General features: G+C 47.5%; 1 protein-coding gene across 5 annotated transcripts in view; it reads left to right on the forward strand.

Annotated features, from left to right (window-relative positions):
- Nucleotides 1-18,817, forward strand: part of SLC24A3 (solute carrier family 24 member 3) — a 459,014-nt gene that overhangs the window by 395,942 nt on the left and 44,255 nt on the right. For all 5 annotated transcript variants that reach the window (XM_022594224.2, XM_089896504.1, XM_022594228.2 and 2 more), the window contains exons 7-8: nt 7,265-7,339; nt 16,834-16,859. In XM_022594224.2, the coding sequence (XP_022449932.1) occupies nt 7,265-7,339; nt 16,834-16,859 (101 nt within the window). The remainder of the gene's footprint in view (nt 1-7,264; nt 7,340-16,833; nt 16,860-18,817) is intronic.

An 18,817-nucleotide genomic window follows, 5' to 3' on the forward strand; every position in this document is an offset into this window, starting at 1 on the left:
AACCTAAGTGTCCACCGGCAGATGAATGGATAAAGATGTGGTATATACACGAGTTGTATTTTTAGGCTTACAAAACTCTGTGTGTGTGAGTGTGTGTGTGTGTGTGTGTGTGTGTGTGTGTGTCTAGGAATGCTTACTCTGATTATTGGATTATTATGTAAATCCATGTTTAGGGTTAAAGCAGACACTGCTGGTGCCCCACCCATGACCCTCACCCTTACCGTTTCAGTTCCCACTGGCCTGACTTCCCCCTGCCAGAACCTGTGTTTCTCTGTCTGAGGGCCCTCCTTGGCCAGGGAATCAATAATACAGGTGCAGCCCTGAAGCAATGACTGGTGGGAGTAGGTGGATAAATACCCCAACTCCCTCTCCCCTTGGATGAGACAGGAGAGAGGCATGTTCTCCAAGGTCCCCCAGAGCGCCCCACCAGGATCATGCCCCAGTCTCCTGCTGCTGTGACTTGCTTATTACCTTTTCATTACCTGCCTCACTTCCCCCAACAGTGTTTCCTAGAATCACTTCTCAAATAAACCATATGCATTCGAATCCTTGCCTCAGGCTCTGCTTCTGGGTAAATCCAAGCTAACACGTCCGCTTACATGAAATTACCCTAAATGCCTTACTTTTATTCAGCAAGCTTGTACCTAGTGCTGGTCCCTAGGGTTGGCACAGCAATGCCTGGCAGCGAGTGCAGACCCCGCAACTGGTCCTAGGTGACTAGGCAATGGGCTCCAGGAGCACAGCTGGTGCAGTCCTCCCCTAAGACGGAACTGACCCCCCTTAATTCTCATGTGTGCGAGAACAGTCTGAGCTACCAAGTTTTGAAGGCCTAGCAGGCAACACTTACATCCAACGTGAAAACTCCTGCACCTGATGTTTTGAATGATTGAGAAGGCACTGCTGCATCCCAGGCACTTCAGGTATTTGAGCATCTGTGGTTATTGTTCAGCTTGATCAGTGAAGAGCATTCGGGAGACTACTGTGTGCCTGCACGGTCCTGATGTGGCCTTGTTTTTATTTAAATGTATCTCCAGTAGCAGCTTGTTTACTTGTCATTTGTCTTCCTTAAGTAAAGCTAGAGCTCAGAATGGGTTTTCTTAGAAAAAATAAAATTTAAAATATGACTTCATTTCCTCTTCCTGTTTGCAAAGATTAATAAGAGGACATTCACTGTATTTTGCAAAAGCTTATTATTGTCTTTTACACAACCTATTTTTTTAATTTTATTTATTTTTTTATACAGCAGGTTCTTATTAGTTATCAATTTTATACATATTAGTGTATATAAGTCAATCCCAATTATCACGACCTATTACTGTCCGTTCTCGGCTGTAAATTCCCAGAAAGCAGGAGCCATTTGTATTTCGGTGACTTTTCCCAGGATCAAAGTGTTTTGAAAGTGTACTTGAATAAGGAACAGACGGTAGTGCCAAGACCTCTCCCTCACCTGCTCTGACCCCTAGCACCACCGGTCACCCTCATACCATGTGGGGGACACCCCAGAGCCCCCATCCCTGCTCCACATCGCATGGCTGTCTTTCCTGAGATAAGAATTGGCTGTAGGAACTGTGTCAGCTCAAAAGCTTGGAACAAAACTCATGTTATGATTTTCAGATCCCTTTTCCATGAAATTTGTGTGAAATAACATTTCTCTGAAACGATAGCAGTTTTATGTTTTATGTCATGTAACCATTATGGTGTTCTGACTGCTACAATGGCTTTTTAAAAAGGCAAAGTGCTCACAGGTTGAGGGTATTTGTTCCTTTTAAAATGTGTCTGCAATGTCAAATTCCATTCTCCATCAAGAAAAATCATAAATATTAAATCCTATTATATATGCTATCTGTTCATATGTATGTGTGTATATTACCATATATAGCAATAGCTGTATATAGATTTGCAATACAAATCCATATACAGAAAATATATCGTTTTGTCATGAATAATTAATTTTAACCTCCTGGAAGGAGTGAGAATTCCAGATTATCACTCAACATTTGAATAAAGGAGAAGGTATTTTCCTGTTTTGGAAGTGTGGATTGTTTTTTTTTCTTTTCACCTCTTGCCACTCTGAAGCTACATGAAATTATAAGAAGGAAACAGAAGCTGCATATATTCAATAGAAAAAGAGTGAAATGCACTCCAGAAATAGAAAAGAAATAAGATGAAATTCCAGCTGGGAGGGATTCCTAGAGCTATAGGGGAAAACAGAGCCTCTGGTTTTAATTTATGGAGGAGTCTGCCGGTGGATGGCCTCTCATAATCTGTGCCATCTGTATTATTGATTAATGAGGTCAAGGGCAGCATTACTCACTGTTGGTTCTCTCCCAGGACCCCTGTTCACTTCGCAAAGTGCTCAGGAAGCACTGTCTTCTCATCACCATCTCCCCCGCTCTGGGTTGGGTGACGCCTGCCAACAGATGCCAAAGAGCCTCCCTCCCGTGTTGATGCAGGGGTGCTGACAGATCCCTCCCTGCCAACGAATGAGTCAGATGGTTGCTGGCCTCTTCTCGAGATAAAAGCCCCTTCACCAAGGAGCAAAGAGAGTGGCTTAGAACCAAGCATCAGTGTATCCACATCTGTGGAAAAGCAAAATATTCCATAAGCAAACAATGAACCGTATTGGTGTTTTTTACAAAAAAAAAAAAAAAAACGCTAGCTAAATGGAGTAGTTTCCCAGTTTTCTAACTGACTCTCTCCCTCCTGGAATATGTCCACACCCTATCTGTATCCCTGTCTATTGTCACTGTGGTCACTCCTTCTGCCTTGATAACTTGCCCTGAGTCTCTTTAGAGCAGTATATTTTTAAATGGAGCTGTGGTAGCTGCTTTTTGGTCTCTCACCTCCAACTCTTCCCTCCTTTGGCTACCATCTCTAACGCACCTGCCTAATGGCTTAATGTCATGGAGAAAAAAAATATCTCCATGGGAGGTGTCACAAATGGGTATCTGCTTTTACCCTGCCTCTGTTTACGCATTGTAGCATAGAGTGTCGGGTCAGGGCCGTGAGACCCAGGCTTCTGGGTTCAGATCCAAGCCCCCACCCCACTGGTAGTTGTACGACCGTGGTCAAGGCTTCACCTTGGTCAGGTCCAGATTGCTGGTCAATGAGGGTGACACTGCCCACCTTTTGGGGTTGCTGTAGGATTGAATGAAATAACCCTTCCAGTCCTCTTGTTTGCAGGAAGTGTCAGGTAAATCTTCACTACTGTGGTGACTAGTGGTCACAGAAAGGGAAGGTAGAGGTGGACATGAGGTCATGGTCACAGCTTTCACTATAGATATTGCAGAACCACCGATGCTTTAATTCCTTCTAGAGTGTGGAGAAAAATTATTCCCTAAAAAAACAAACAAAAAAAAATTATTCCCTAATTTGCCTCCTTATTTGTCCTCCAGTTCATTGCTTCTATAGAAAAAATTGGTTTTGCATAAATAGACTCACAGACATAGAAAACAAACTTACGGTTACCAAAGGGGAAAGTGAGGGGAGAGATGAGTTAGGAATTTGGGATTAACAGATACACACTACTATATATAAAATAAACAACAAGGACCTGCTTATAACACAGGGAACTATATTCAATACCTTGTAATAACCTGTAATGAAAAAGAATCTGAAAAAGAATATATACGTGTGTGTGTTTGTATGTATATATATATATATATATATATATATATATATATATACCTGAATCACTTTGTTGTACACCTGAAACATTGTAAATCAACTATACCTCAATTTAAAATTTTTTAAATAAATAAATTTTTTAAAAATTGGTTTTGGTAAATGTAGGCTCTGAATCTGGAGCTGAAATTTGGAGATAGTCTATACATTGAAAACTATTCTATTTATAAAGAGATAAAAATAGATCACTATCCATGCAGATTTGACATCTAGGCTCAGCGTGAGGTGCATTTCTTGCAGGAGTAAATCTAAGTGGATAACTTGTATTATACTTTCTTATTTTAGTTTTTGTTTTCATTAAAGTTATATGCACAGAGCTTAAAGAGGCAACCACTTCCAGAAGGCTTATGAAAGACAGCCACCTTCGCGTCCCACCCTTCAGAAGCAGCTACTTTCCACTAGTTTGGTTGTTCCTGACACTTGCTCAGTGTCTGCAAATAATGTGCTTCTATGGCAGTTACTTGACTTTTCAGTTTCCAGAATGCTCCATGGCTTCACAGTAGTGTGGAAGAGGAAGGTTAAGGTCTCTTTCAGCCCTGCCCACCCCGATTGCCCAGCCCTCTGTCCTCCCCAAACAATTACACCATAAATTCGCTTAGACAGTAGTTTATGCTGTGTTTATTATGACTATGTGACCACTGTTTATAGCTGAGCCAATAATGAGTAATGATTCATCTTCCTTTCCTGCGCAACTCTGTTTTCCCCATGGTTTAGAACTGTCTTTTTTTTTGTTGTTTGTTTGCTGAGGTATCTATGCTCTGTTCCCAGAGATCTCCAGTCTCTTTTCCGTGGGTTCAAAATCATAAGATTTTCCATCAGTTTTGTCCTTCTGGCATCATTTCGTCTGAGTCTTCTGACCTGCTGCAAAAATTTCATCTTGGATTCTCCTTTTACCATCATTTTGGAATCTTCCTTCATCACCATCTTGGAAATCTTCTTCACTTATTATGATAGATTTTTATTGTTTGGTTTAATGGTTTATTGTAACATAATTCTCTGTAACAATTGTTTTACTCCCTGATTTTAGTGGAGCACATCCTCCAGTAGCTTTCTGGGAAAAGATACGTAGGAATTACATTTTTTCTGAGATAATTAAACTTTTATTTTTAGTCTTCTCTCACCCTTAATGAACAATTTGGTTGAGTGTAGAATTCCAGGTTGAAATCATTTTCCTTTCTAATCTTGAAGGCGTTCCTCCATTGTCTTCTAGCTTCCAGTGCTTTGGTTGAGAAATAAAATGTCATTCTGGTTTGGATCCTTTGTATATATTCCTGTTTTTCTCTCTTTGGTAGTTTCTAGGACCATTTTTTGGTCCTGGCCTTTTGAAAATTCACAATGACGTGCATTGGTATGCATCATTTTGTCCTTTGTGCTGGAAAATGCACATCCTTAACTTCTGGGAATCTTTAATTATTTATTTGATTATTTCCTCTCCTCCTTTTTCTGGAACTTCTCTTCTTTAAATGCCAGGTCTCCTGTTTCTGATAAGGTGAGGGATGTGCAGTCACTGGTCTGCTTGAAGAGAGGGAGGAGGTTTGGGATTGAATTCTTAAACAGTCTCACGGTCATCCCGTTTTCAGGCCACATTTACCATCACCTCTAGAGCTTGGCCCACTGCCTGCTGAATGACCAATTGTTCTTCTGCTTTCAGCCTCCAAACTTTCGTTGCTCTGATCAGCTCTTCTATTCTCCTTTCCTCCCAGGTTTATCTCTTGTTAAAAAAAAACAACAAAAAACAGTCCTTTTGCTGTTACCCTGTTATAGTGCAACAAGAAAGAGCAAAGGTACTGGTATGTGTTCAATCTGCCATCTTTAATTAAAAGCCCAAGTGATTTTTTAAGAAAATTCAGAATTGATATTTGCCACATGTTTTAAGTCCATTAGCCTAACTATAATAAATTTTAAAATATTCACCGCGTTTTATGACCTGATGGAAAATGAACAGTCTAGTCCAATTTGTTCTGTTCCATAGACGATAAGTGATGGTCACAGGTTCTAAGACTATACGGTCCAAGGAGAGATGATAAAAGGGTAAAGTTTGTTCTAAAGTGATTCTCGTGGCACAAGTTCTCTTCTTGACAACCCTGTCATCTGTAACTTAGCTCTGCAAATACACATCCATATAAGGCAAAATTAGCAACAGAAAATACCTCAGTGTCCCTACAGCAGTGGAAGAATGCGTTAATGAAAAGAAGCTGGCCTCATTATTCATTTATGGTTCTATTTAAGTGATATCTTTCATGTTATTTGAATCCAGAAAGCCCTGTCTGGTTTGACTTTGCCTGATCCTTTCTTCATAGCCGCACACAGCAGTAGGGGAGGGGAGAGGTGCCAAAGGCAGCCTTGTCCCTGGAATCCCTTTTCCTGTTGTCTTTGGTGCACCGTGTGCCTGTCACTGTCCCAGCTGAGAGGTGGCATTTGCTGTGTCCTTTTCCGCTTTTGAGGCCAAGGGCAAAGGCAGCTAGAAGTGTCCTGTGGCCCTGGGGTGGCTGACACTTTTCTAGGGAGGTGGGAGGGACTGTGAGTGACAGCCCAGGAAGCAACTCCGACAGGGCACTGGGACTCTCCCAGGCTCCTTTGGGAGAGTCTGCAAAAATGGACCTACTCTGCAGAGCAGAGGAAAAATACCAGCTTTTGCTCCAAAAGAGACTTTGAAGGATTTGCAGAGAAGAAGTGACTCTTTCTCCAGAGCACGGATCTTAACCTGGGCCCCTCCCCCTCTCTCCTCCCCCACCCCTCCCCGCAGCCCCTCCTCCCACAATGCCCAGCGGGGCCCCGCCCCTCCTTCTGCACCAGGGGCCTCCTTCTCCTGCAGGAAGTCTGCACACAGGAGGCCAAGCCTGCTTATCCTCCAGCAAGGTGTCCACTGGCCTCAGCAGATTCACCACATCTTTAAAGGGACAGCTCCCCACTGCTAAGATAATGTTTTCTCCAGATCAATACGCAAATCAATCTTTTAAAAATTCTGATTAAGCCAGGGGTCAAGTGCCCACAAGGCCTGGCATACAATAGAGAGGAGAGAAGAGGGCGCGGGGAGTGGGGGGGAGACTGCAAATCAACTGTCCGCGCCTCTTCTGAAGGGTGGCAGCTGCCCAGCCCTGGGTAGAGTGTTGACAAGGACCCAGGGTCGGGTAACTCCTATGGTCCATGTGGAGTTAGGGATGCTGAGGCTGGCGGGCTCCTGGGAGACATGGGACTTTGGCTCGGCTGTGCAGAACCTGCCTCAGATTGTCCGTCTACCCAGCTTTCCCTCTCCCCTGGGGGTCAGACCCGAGTTATGGCTGGGCAGCCTCCCGGTTCCCCGGCCTACTCCTGGTCTCCTCTCCTGGGCATCTCCCCCTAATGAAGTCCTTGCAGGTTCAACCCCATCTTGGCATCCGATTTTCAGGAGACCCAGACTGTTATGCCTAAAGACTTAAGTAAATTCCTATCAGCTGGCAGATGGCCTGGGTCTCCGGGACAGAGACACAAATGCTAGATTGTGTGTCTGGGTCATCACTGGCCACAGCTCCAGGAGCCAGGCTGTGTCCCTTGCACAGTCGATGTCCTGCTTCTCACCTCCTCTCCCTTTTTCCTCCAGGTTGTGGCTCTGTCCTCCTGGTGCCTGCTGAGGGACTCCATTTACTACACGCTGTCCGTGGTTGCGCTCATCGTGGTAAGTGTGTGATGGGCACCTCGCCTGGATCCCTGGCCTCTTATCTCCCAATCATCCTTCTCAGCTTGGGGTGACGTGTGGCTCCTCCAAGTGGAGCAGGTGCGTGGAGGCGGCTACTTTGATCACTCAGAACCCCAGCCTGATGGTCCGGTGCTCAGAACAGGAGCTGGCTCTGGTCCCCCAGCTCCATGAGCATCCCCTGCTGTTTTCCTACGATTCTCCCGACACTTGGCACTCACTTTCCTCATGGGCTCCTCTGTAACTTCCTTCAGCATCCCTGGGTGTGGACCTTCCTTCTCCCCCTTACTCTGTGCACTCTCCCAGGACACGCCCTGCCCATCCCACAGTACCCGTTGCCATTACCGCCTTCACGTGGACACGCCTACACTGTGTCCCTAGCAGTGGGTAAGCAACTCTCTACTAGACACCTTCATGCCCCAGACCCAATGTGTCTCTACACTTGGGATGATTTCCCCAAGACTGGACCCTCCTCCTTTATTTCAGCCCCTGTTCCTACCCTAGCTACCCAGCCTGGGAATGATATTAAACTGACCTTCCCCCCAACTCCCAACATACGCATTTGGCATCAGTGTCCTGTGGATTTTCACTTTGTAAAAGTCTCCCCAGTGTGTCCCCCGTAGCCTGTTTTCCTTGAGGCTTTTTGCGTCTCTGGCCTGCACTGATGAAGCTCATTGCGGATTAATGTAACGAGTAGAATCACAGCTGCCCACCCCCTCCCTGGTCAGTCCTCAGAGCTGTCCAGACGGTGTCTCGACAAAGAACACCTGCAAATGCCAGTCCTGTGTTTATATGATCAGCGGCTCCATGTCCTGTGGGGACAAACCCAAATCCCTTAGCTTGGCAAGCCGAGCCGTCTAGGAGAAGGGAAGCAAGTCAGAACAACACATGGGAATCGGGAGACCTGGCTCCTAACCCGGGTCCCCTTCTCGCTAGCTCTAATGACCTTGGAGAAATCAGTGTCTCCAGGTCTTAGTTTCCTTACGCACAGAACGGAAATAGATCCTCTGAAGGATTTACTTACCTGTTTACAAAGCACTTACCTGTATATTATTTAATTACAAATAATTAACTTAATTATAAATTAGATTTAATTATAAAGCTATATACAAATAAGTCAAAAGTGATGTTTAATACAAGACTTTCCCCAAGGAATCAGATGGGTTAGTTAAGTCAACAGCAGCTCCAAGTGAAGAGCTTGGGTTTACAACCACAGCACCCTCATTCCAGGGGCGATTGACGATCAGGAGGGTTGAGACCAGCCCCCCAAGGGCAGAAGTGCTCCGACGTACACGTTGGACTGAAAACACAGTGTGTCTGTTGAATTCCCGGTCAGCAGACTTAAGGACACCTATGAGCTCTATGTTCTTGTACCTGTGGAAGAGGTACGATCACCGCCAGATCTAGAAGCCTCTGTTCACCCAGCCCAGACTGCTCAAACACGCCCTGCAGAATCTTTGTCCAGGGATGCCCGATCCCATACGGCTCACTTGTACTCTGCTCTTCTGCTGTCAGGGTAGTTTAGGATGATTTCTGAAAATTACATTTTTCAAGAGACGTGTTAGTGGATGGTGTCAATGAACGCAGTTCTCCATTTTACTGAATTCCAGAAGGAGGTGTCCACCCTCCTAGAGACAAGGCGATGAGCCAGAACCACGCAGTCCAAGACCCCCTGGGAGGGACTTCCCTGGAGGTGCAGTGGTTAAGAATCCACCTGCCAATGCAGGGGACACGGGTTTGAGCCGTGTCGAAGATCCCACATGCCGTGGAGCAACTGAGCCCAAGAGCCACAACTACTGAAGCCCACGTGCCACAACTACTGAAGTCCATGCGCCTAGAGCCCGTGCTCTGCAACAAGAGAAGCCACCGCAGTGAGAAGCCCGCGCACCGCAACAAAGAGTAGCCCCTGCACGCCGCAACTAGAGATAAAGCCCATACACAGCAACGAAGACCTGACACAGGCAAAAATAAATAAGTAAATAAATGTATACCAAAGGAAAAAAAAAAAAAACAAGACCCCCTGGGAGCACGGACCCGGCAGCGTCCACGCCTGTCGCGCCCGTCGGCAGATCTGCTGGTGTCAGTTTCACTGTTTTCACATAGACACCTCCTGGACCGTGTGTGAAACAACCTGTCTTCTGTCACATTTATCTGGCCGTGTTCAAGATAGAACAAATGTAATTGTTGCTAATGACGTGTGAAGAAACAAAGCGGTTTTGCATCCTCAGGCTGTGGGCGACGCTCACCCGAGCGGGGTCTTTGGGCAAAGCAATCACCTGCTGGGGATGAATCAGAGCTGACTCAGCTGCTCGCAGGATGCCAGCAGCTCTGTGTTCCCTCCGATGGCAACAGAGTCAAAAGCAAGTGATTCTTTGCTGTGACCTAGAGATTGGACTGTGTATTTACCGACCTGACGTCAAGGCTAGATTTTTATGATCTCGAGAAAAATTACCTTTCTCCACTGTTAGGAAGTAATGGAAAAGAGAACGTCTGGGTCCTCAGGGTTTGGTCTCGGTTCTTTCTACTTTAAGTGGTGTTCCTCCAAATTCAGCAGCACAGGAAACGCTCAGCATGTCTCCTGGAAACATGCAAACCAGAGATTCTAATTCAGTAGATCCTGGGGTTGGACCCAGGAAGCTTCACTTCAACCAGGATCTTCCCCCGTGATTCTGATGCCAGCGGCACCCACTGTGCTTGGAGAAACTCAACCTCAAACACGGTTGGACACCATTTCCTCAGATGTTCGTCTGCTGCAGGCGAGGATCGTCTCGAAAGGGGACGATCATGGCAGCTTGGTTGGCTGGATTTCTGAGGGCTGTTCGTTCTTGGGGTCATTTTCACATGAGACTTAAAACCAGCCTGAAGAGCAAAACAGCCTCATACCCGAAGAGCAGCGCTTAGCAAAGGAGGTTCGTCCATGTCCACAGATCTCTTCCGTGCGCCAGCCCCAGGCTGTTGCTCCACACGCCATATCTTTCCGTCAAGGTTTCCTAGTCTCCTCTTTCTATGTGTTCCCTAATGTCATGGTAACAGCATCACTTTTCTTTGGGTTTTCCTTGTATAACACAAAGCTTCTCCATCGGACTCTGCAATGGGCACTGAAAAGTCCTGTACTTAGAACACTCCTCCTACCCACAAATAATTACCAATAATTATCTGAATAATTTATTTTAACTATTAGGGTTTTTTTTTACCCTCTCCCCCTTTTTATGGCTCTGAAATGTTCAGAAGGCAGTCCCCTGAGGTGCCGCAATGAAGAGCTAATTCACCCGGAGGGCAAGTCCAGACTAAATGGGACCAGAGGCCACTTCTAAATACATCTGCCCACAGGGAGGAGCCCCGAGGACAGTCCCTCAGGGCTGGGGATCCAAAGAGCAGGAAAGACCACGTCTCCAGGGAGGCTTAGGGCCACGGGTCCAGGGAGTGCTGATGGGGTCGTTACTACCTGGATTCTGAAACAGCTGACATGGAAGCTGCTGTAGAGGCCCAGGCCAAAAAGCAGAAGCACAGCACGGGTGTTCTGAAACCAACAGAGCTTCAAACGGTTAACTTAGAGACAGGGGACTCAGTTCACGTCGATATCTGGGATTTACCTGACCTTTGCTCTCTGCTATTTTCCAGTTTGTTTGTTGTTGCTGTTTTTTAAAGAGAGAGCGAAAAAATAAATAGAGAGCGGAAGAAATTAAGAACATGCTCTCATCTAAAGCAGTTCTAATTGCAAAAGCGTACAGCGCCTGTCTCTCAGCGCCCTTCCCCTGCCCCATCAGGCATCCCCCTTTAGCCCAGGTGACATTCTCTACAGTGAAGCATCAGGCCCTGGAGAAGCTTGACATGGCCCAGGAAGCTCGCCCCATGACTTGGGTCTCTTTCTGCAAGAGAAGTGTCGCTGTTTAGGTTCTGAGAGCATCCTGGGTCCTTCGGAGCATGTCCTGTGTGCATCTACACGATGGGTAGTCTGCAGACCCTCATGGACACTCTTGCTGCTGTCTCTCACACCAAGGACCCACCCCCATCTGACTGTGGCAGCTCCAGCCTCCCCATCTTCTTTCTCCAAATTCCAGCAGACCCGACAGACAGTCTCTTTTATTGAAATGTTACTGTAATTTACATAATCATGTAATTTACATAAATGCAAATGATTCATTACATCGTCAATCTAACAGCTGCCCTAAGAGGAATACTTTATTTTTACCCTTCATCTCTGCTTCAAGATGGGGGATTTTGAGCACCAAGAGAAGGGAAACTTCCAGGGGGTATGGAGAGGCCTCTGAGACAGGTTCCAGATAACAGACAGGCTCACAAATGCAGCTTGGGGGAGGAGGGGCTGCCCACCTGGAGAAGGGCCAGTTGGGGGGCCCCTCAGGGCAACCTGAGCACCGGCACAGCAGCAAGGCTCATCCGAGGTGACACTGCCCTCTCACTCAGTGCAACCCCCCACTCTGATAAAGAGAGACAACTCAGCTGACCCATCTGCCGGAGACAGCCTAGGCAGCACTGTCCAATATGATAGCCACCAAGCATGTGAGCCTTTGAGCTCTTTTTTAAAAATTTTTATTTTATATTGGAGTAGAGTTGATTTACAATGTTGTGTTAGTTTCAGGTGTACAGCAAAGTGATTCAGTTGTACATATACATGTGTCTATTCTTTTTCAAATTCTTTTCCCATTTAGCCATTGTACTCTTGAAATGCAACCATTGCAACCAAGGAACTGAACCTTATTTCATTAATTTCAATGTATGAGGCCACATGTGGCTAGTGCCTATCAGCTTGGATAGCACAGTTGTAGAGAGCAAATCCTTCCAGAGGAAGTATACCTACATTCTCACGGGCACTTTTAACAGTCATAGACTCCATACTTCCTACGGGACTAAGTACAGTGTTGGGTCGGTCGATGGAGATTTCCTAGTTCAATACTCACCACCGCGCAAGCAGCTGTGATAGGAGTCCCATTTTACAGATGGCAACACCAAGGCTCCAGGAATCCAGGGATTTGCTCAAGGTGAGCGAGCTGCAACCTCTCAGGCCAACCAGAGCAGGAGGATAAGATGTACAGCTGCATCAGCCCAGCAAAGAATTCAGGTTTTCCCGCCAACAAAACCTGCCTCGTACAGTCTGGCTTTACCCCACCTACCATGAAGTCCACCTTCACAGGGGCGCCCGGAGGAAGCGCTTACTTTACATTTGGAGACTGAACGTCTGCCTCCCTCTCCTGGAAGTCTTTCCATCTTAAATCTCCTTATCTCGCCCTTTCTGTGAGAGGAAAGTGCCTGACATGTACCCTGCTGACTGTCCTCTGGTGCCCGCTGTCCTCCACGGCCCGTTCCCCTCAGGCCCTTCCTTCTTCTCCAGTTTGGAGACCCTGAGGCCCTTCTGTTCACGATTACGTCTCGGGGCCCCAGCAAAACGGGAATGACTCTGGCAGCCAGAAGATTCTCACACAGAAGGATGTGAGAGAACATTCAAGTTCCTCAAACAAACCAGGGGGCCCCCTGTTCCCTAATCCCTGCCACAGTGAAGAGGCAGGGCTGCTCTTAAGTGGTGCTGGGGTCAGGGAGGGAGCCGGGGCATCCGAGCATTTGCTCCTAGAGCCGGGAATCAGGTTGGCTGGATGGGATTCCAGGAGACTTGCTCTTTCCCGAGGACAGCAACTTGGACATTTTAGTTCCTCGCCTGTGTTTTTGCGCTGCTGAGTGAACATAACTTTTTGCTTTAACAACCGTCATCTCCTGTATCCTAAATTGGTCCTCTCATCACTGTTTCTTCTGCTGTGGCCTGCCCTGCAGGTTGATATGGGATGTCCAGCTCTGCTCAAGCCCTGCCTTTAGTTGCTACCCTCCTGCATCCCCAGCACCGTCAGGTCAGCCAGCTGGAGATGCTCATGTCAGAATCATGATTTACCCTTCAATTGGAAACCGTATCTGTGCCTCACAGCTGTTTTCCAGTGTATTCCATCTGACTCCTCCCCTCAGAGGGAATCGCCTGGGCTCCGCTAAGCGTAGGCACATCTGAGGGCATCTACGCCGTGTGTGTGGGGGTGGGGTGGGCGGGGGGAGTAGTTTCCCTTCCCAGCAACGCGGGGAAGATGTTCAAGGTTTCAGTCTCCTGAAAGAGAATGATGGTGTTGATTTTCTCCTTTTACCTTCACTGCTTAAAATTCTGATGGTGCCAGAGATTACTGTACAAGCTACGAGGTCTCAGCTCCAGCACAGCAGCCGCCCAGCGCCATGGTTACCGCTTACAACCAGCCAGCCCAGGGCCGCCGTGCGCTGCGGGGCCAGCCTGGCCTCTCCTCTCCTGCCCACTCGCCTGCGACTACCGGCTGTCTGTTCCTTGCTGTTCCACCTTGAGTTCCCTGGGTTGCTCGGTCATCCAGGGATTCACCTGCCTAATGGAATCCTGTCTCTCTCGGAAGAATTCTAGAGCAGACACCAGCGCTGAAAAGCTGGTTTCCATGGTACCCAAACGTTTCGCGGAGGCCTGGAGGAAAAGAGGGTTTTTTCAGATTCACTCCTGTGAGTTCCCATTTAGCTCGTCTGCGGAACACGTGGAAAGCTTAGCGTGAAGCCGGGGGTTGCTCTGGAGGAACCAGATATGGGTCAGAGAGCAGGTCCCTGACCAGCCATGCAGCAAATCTGGGGCCCAGAGATCAGCGCACCCACGCGGGCCCTGGCGGGGGGTGGGGCAATAGAGGCCTCGCCCCAAACACAACCAGCAGAGCAGAGAGAGCTGCTTTCCCAAGTCTCCTTTGCAAAATCCCACTGGGGAAAAGGGTGGGGCACCTCCGACCGCTGCGCTCAGGTCTGGGGACTGCGTGTGGTGTAACTGAGGGACCCACCCGGCCCCATCTCAGAGCACCGGGCAGGAGCTGCCTCCAGAACGTCACCCCGCCGCGTGATGGCAGTGGGCTGGCCGCAGGCCGCTTCAGGAAGCGGTCTGTCCAGGGGCCCTTGCCCACCTCCCAGGAGATTTCATGGAGCCGCCAAGGCGACTTGGTCCAACTTGATCTCAACATCTCTGCCGGGGCCGGGCCGCTGGGATGCGGGGCCGGGACGTGAGCGCCACCTAGTGGGGACCGGCTGGAACTGGGGGCGCAGTTTCATGTGTCAGGTGGGGCAAGGCGTGTGATTTCAGGTTCTCTTCTACCCTAGTCACCCAGCCAGCAGGGGTGGGGAAGTTGTTTTGTCTTCTTTTACTCACCGAGTGAGCATGAAAATACGGAGGGATGTGCAACACTCGTCTTAGGAGAATCAAATGAAATAAAATCTGTAAGGAATAAGAAATCCGCTCTAACCATCGACAACACCAAGTGAGAGTCACCACCTTTGTCGTCGTACGTTTTCAGACAGGCCGGTTCCATGCTCTGTCGGCGTGGTCCGGAGATGTGGTCTCCCAGGGGAACAGTCTGTGAACAGTGCGGGTTTCCTTCTGGGTGGGTGACAGTCAGCTGGAGGCCCCCTCCAGGCACCACCAGACTCTGCAGGCAGGTCTCTTTCCTCACCACACACAAGCCTCTTTCCATTCAGGTTTTCTCAAAGACCTGATTTATAGTCCCTTTTATCAATGTTACTGTTCTTTTTTGGAGGCTCTCGTGTTTCCACCCAATCCTCTTGAAGCAGCGGGGTCAAACCCAGACCGTGTTCACTCGTGGGCCACAGGGTAGCTGAGGCCTCAGGGCTCCAGGTGGTCAGGGACCAGCATCGCTGCCTCTGTCGTTTGGAAGTTTCTGGTTCCCTCCCCCCACCACGTTTGCATCCAGGCATGCCTCACTATTTCTCTGCTATTGTGTTCCCTGTAAATTCTGCTCTCACTTTGGAATCCTTTGTACAATTAAGCCCATTCTGATTTTTTTTTTTCACCTGTCAGTTAGGTGGCACAAAATAAGGCTTCTTCAGAGCTGCTTGCATATTGCGGAGTGTTAGCTGCCCTCCCCAGAGAGGAACATTAAATTGGTGATCTAATCAACTCTTTACTAGTATCTTGTGCTCTCTTAAGTGGCTCTGAATTGATTGTTCCAGCCTGCTGCCCAAGACTGATATTGAATTAACTTCAATTAATAGAAAACATTTTCCAACTTAAATCACTGCTTCTGTTCCATGATTTCTTGGATTTTTTGAAAGCTAGCAATTATGTAATAGCGGCTGGGAATGCCTTCCTGGGAATGAATTCCATACCATCCAGCCTGGATTGTGGGGCGGTTCCCTTTACTTCTTTATTTCTCTTCCCACTCTGGTCTGACATTTTCATCCAAATGCCGCCCTGTTGGATCCGATAATGACAGATGACAAAGCGGCAAAGACTGATGAAGCCAATGTCTTTGTCAGTGTCTTGTTGGGAAGAGTGAGTTACAAAGAAAAGGGTGGCTCCCTTCTCCTCATCCTTCTCTATGCTCCTTTGGGGCGATTGGAGGGAGGTCCTCTTGTGCGCCTTTTCAGCTGCACCTGCTGGTCTTTGAGGTTTTCTCTGTGTCTCTCACAACTGGTGGTCACTGTCATCGCCGGGGACTGAAGCGATGTCCCGTTGTTAGCCGAGTTTACCACCTGGGTGCAGTAATCACCCTCTACACCCAGATGCTTCTGCCTGAGAGTCTCCAGGGGGCCCCTGAACGAAAGTTGCTCAGAGATGATCGCGCTCAGATCAGTCACGTCCTGTGAGTGTGGGAAGAAACAGCTTCCTACTTGAATGAAATAGAAGGGCATTCATTTGGTTTCAGCACCATACCATCTGGGCAAATAAGGGTGTCATGGAAAGAACACGAAGTTAGGAGCCAGGGCTGGGTTCTAGGACCAACTCTGCAGCTAATTGGACGACCCCAGGGAAATTACTCATGTTCACTGCAGCTCCGTTTCCCGTATAAATCAAAGGGCCAGGATTATACCACTTTTTCCCCCAAAATGAGAAGTGATCTTAGATGCTATGTGGAGTAGGACTTAAACTCAGTCCTGTCGTGTGTTTTCTTCGGCTCCTAACTGATCAGGGAGGGTCTCTGTTTGGCCCTTTGCACTGCTTCTGACCCTCGCTAATCTCCATAGAAGCTCAGGTGATTTCATAAAAGCTCGAAGGTGCTGTACGATGTGCAGAGACATACAGACAGCTTCCAGGGGACCCGTAAGTGACTAATGTTTGCAAGCACCCACCAAGCTCCGCATCCCCTTCCAGATCTGAAATTCTACAAATAACGAGGTTGGGCATGCTTCCCTCTCACTCCATCCTCTGACAGAACTTGCAGGAAGGCTGGGATGGCCTGATGCCCACCCGAGTCTGCCAACAAGACCTCCTTCCACGAACACTGACCAGGGACTAAGCCAGCACAGAGGGGAGTTTGCCCACAGATGCTTCACACCCCAAACCGGCCCCAGCCCCAATTCCCACCAGCCAGCCACAAGGGCGGATAACATGCAGTTATAAAGCATGTGTGTGCATGTGTATGTGTGTGTGTGTCTGTCTAATCTTCTCTCCTTTTTATTTTTTTTCACAGTTCATTTATGATGAACAAGTTTCTTGGTAAGTACCTCTTTTCCTCTTCCAATTTCCCCTTGCTATGTGGTAGAGACAGTACGGTAAAGAACAAAGTCAGGGTCTAGGAAAGAAAGAGAAATGTTGGGGCAGCTTGGAACAACTAGCGTTTCTCAGGAACCCTCTGTCCATCTCAACAAAGAAATTAAATCAGCTTTCACGGAGCAGAGACCGTTTCCCTTGGGCTGGCCTGGTGGGCTTCCTTTGGGGACCCTGTTATCTTGCTGTCTTTATCCAGATTAGACAGTGTAAGGCAACTGTGCCTTTCCACAGTCAGTCATGGGCAAGGTCATGGTTAAGATTTGATGAACCTTTTCCAGTTGTCCAGACCGCGTTGGCATATTCCGAACACCATGTATTCAGTATATCCCAGGAATCAGAGGTGAAGGCATGTCAGTGACCTTTAACCCATTAAAGTTCTGCCTAACATTCAAGAAAATCTTAGAGCTCTGAAAAATCAGTGATTTTTTTTGATAGATTTAAAAAATTGCCCAAATTAAGTATACGGGAACATTTGCATTTGGGTCAATGTCCAAATCACCTTTTTTGAGATGGGTTCTGAGCATGTCAACTGTGTTTGAAATGGAAATAGAAATTGGGTGTGTCATGCATTCTTGTTACATTTTTCAAATATTTGATCTGCGGAAGTAGAGTGATGTGAAAATACACCTACTTCTTCTGAAAGAACACCTCAGAAACAGGTAGTTGTGATGCTGTAGGTAAACGACTTTCGTGGTATTATCTAAAGCTAAGAATAAGCTAGAAAAAGAAGCACAAACAGCAAGGTCCTACTGTAGAGCACAGGGAACTCTATTCGATATCCTTTAGTAAGCCATAATGGAAAAGAATATGAAAATAATAATAATAATAAATTATACCTTTAATTAGAAAAAGAATTACAGAGCCCAGCAGTCTTCATTTTCAGCAAAATGAGTGCTAGCCCTTTGCTGGAGCGACATGTCTGTGTCCTAGGATGTCTCTGTGATTTTCAGAATTTGGGGCGGTGGGGAGCATATCACATGGACCATAAACGTTACACACTATCCAGGGTATTAAGATACTTCTGTCGCCTCTCTCTCCTCTGTCCAAGAGGGCAAGGGGGGAGACAGCTGGGGGAACTTGCTCTAAGACGCATAGACCCTATACTGACCCATAAAAATAAGAAGGAAGTCGTCTTTGAATAACAGTGATCAGCAAGCTGAAAGGGATCAAGATGCCTGGGAACACCGCAGGTCAGAGGTCAGAGGCTAGAGGTCAGGAAGAACCTCTTCGTGGGATCCACCTGGACCTGGTCGCCACGTGGAGTGGTGACATTTTCCCCTCACGTCCTTGGGGATTACGTGCAGCACAAGAAAACTTGCAGAAGCATTCCCATTCACACTCATGGCATGGTTAGCACAACCAATGCTCCGCCTCAGCAAACAGTAGGTGCCTCAGTGTTGCTCGGTGTTCCTGCTCTTTGCTAACAATGCTGCCATAAGGAAAAGCAAGTTAAGATCACAGTTGACCTCAGAAATTTTTCTGCTGCTTTTGTGCAGAAAACCTGAAAAAAGGAGACCCGCGGGTGGTTTACCGTCTGTCAGTCTTAGAAGGAGCCCTCTCTCCACATCTCCTTGGCTTTGCTCGTGAAAACCACGGCAGGAGGAAATGAAAGCAGCTTCATGACAAGCCTGTGTCAGTCCTTACCCTCAAGGTGTCCTTTAGGATGTTTCAGATGGGAAGGAGCAAGAACTAGAGAGTCTGTATCCTCTCCTTTCCAAAGACTGACCCTCCTATGATGTCAGAGGAGAGAACCTGGGTTCCTAGGCTACTCCCCGAGCCTGTGCTGAAGGCCGGATTCTGAGGTCATCAGCCCCTCAGCCTGGGCACCCGGGCTCCTACAGGAGGGAGGAGGTGGGAGGGCCACGGATACACGAGCCGCAAATTCCCAAGCTGGTTTTGGTCCA

The sequence above is a fragment of the Delphinapterus leucas genome, chromosome 15, assembly GCF_059928025.1.
Source record: "Delphinapterus leucas isolate spDelLeu-1000000601 "Yukka" chromosome 15, BTC_Dleu_Yukka2, whole genome shotgun sequence".
Taxonomy (NCBI): domain Eukaryota; kingdom Metazoa; phylum Chordata; class Mammalia; order Artiodactyla; family Monodontidae; genus Delphinapterus; species Delphinapterus leucas.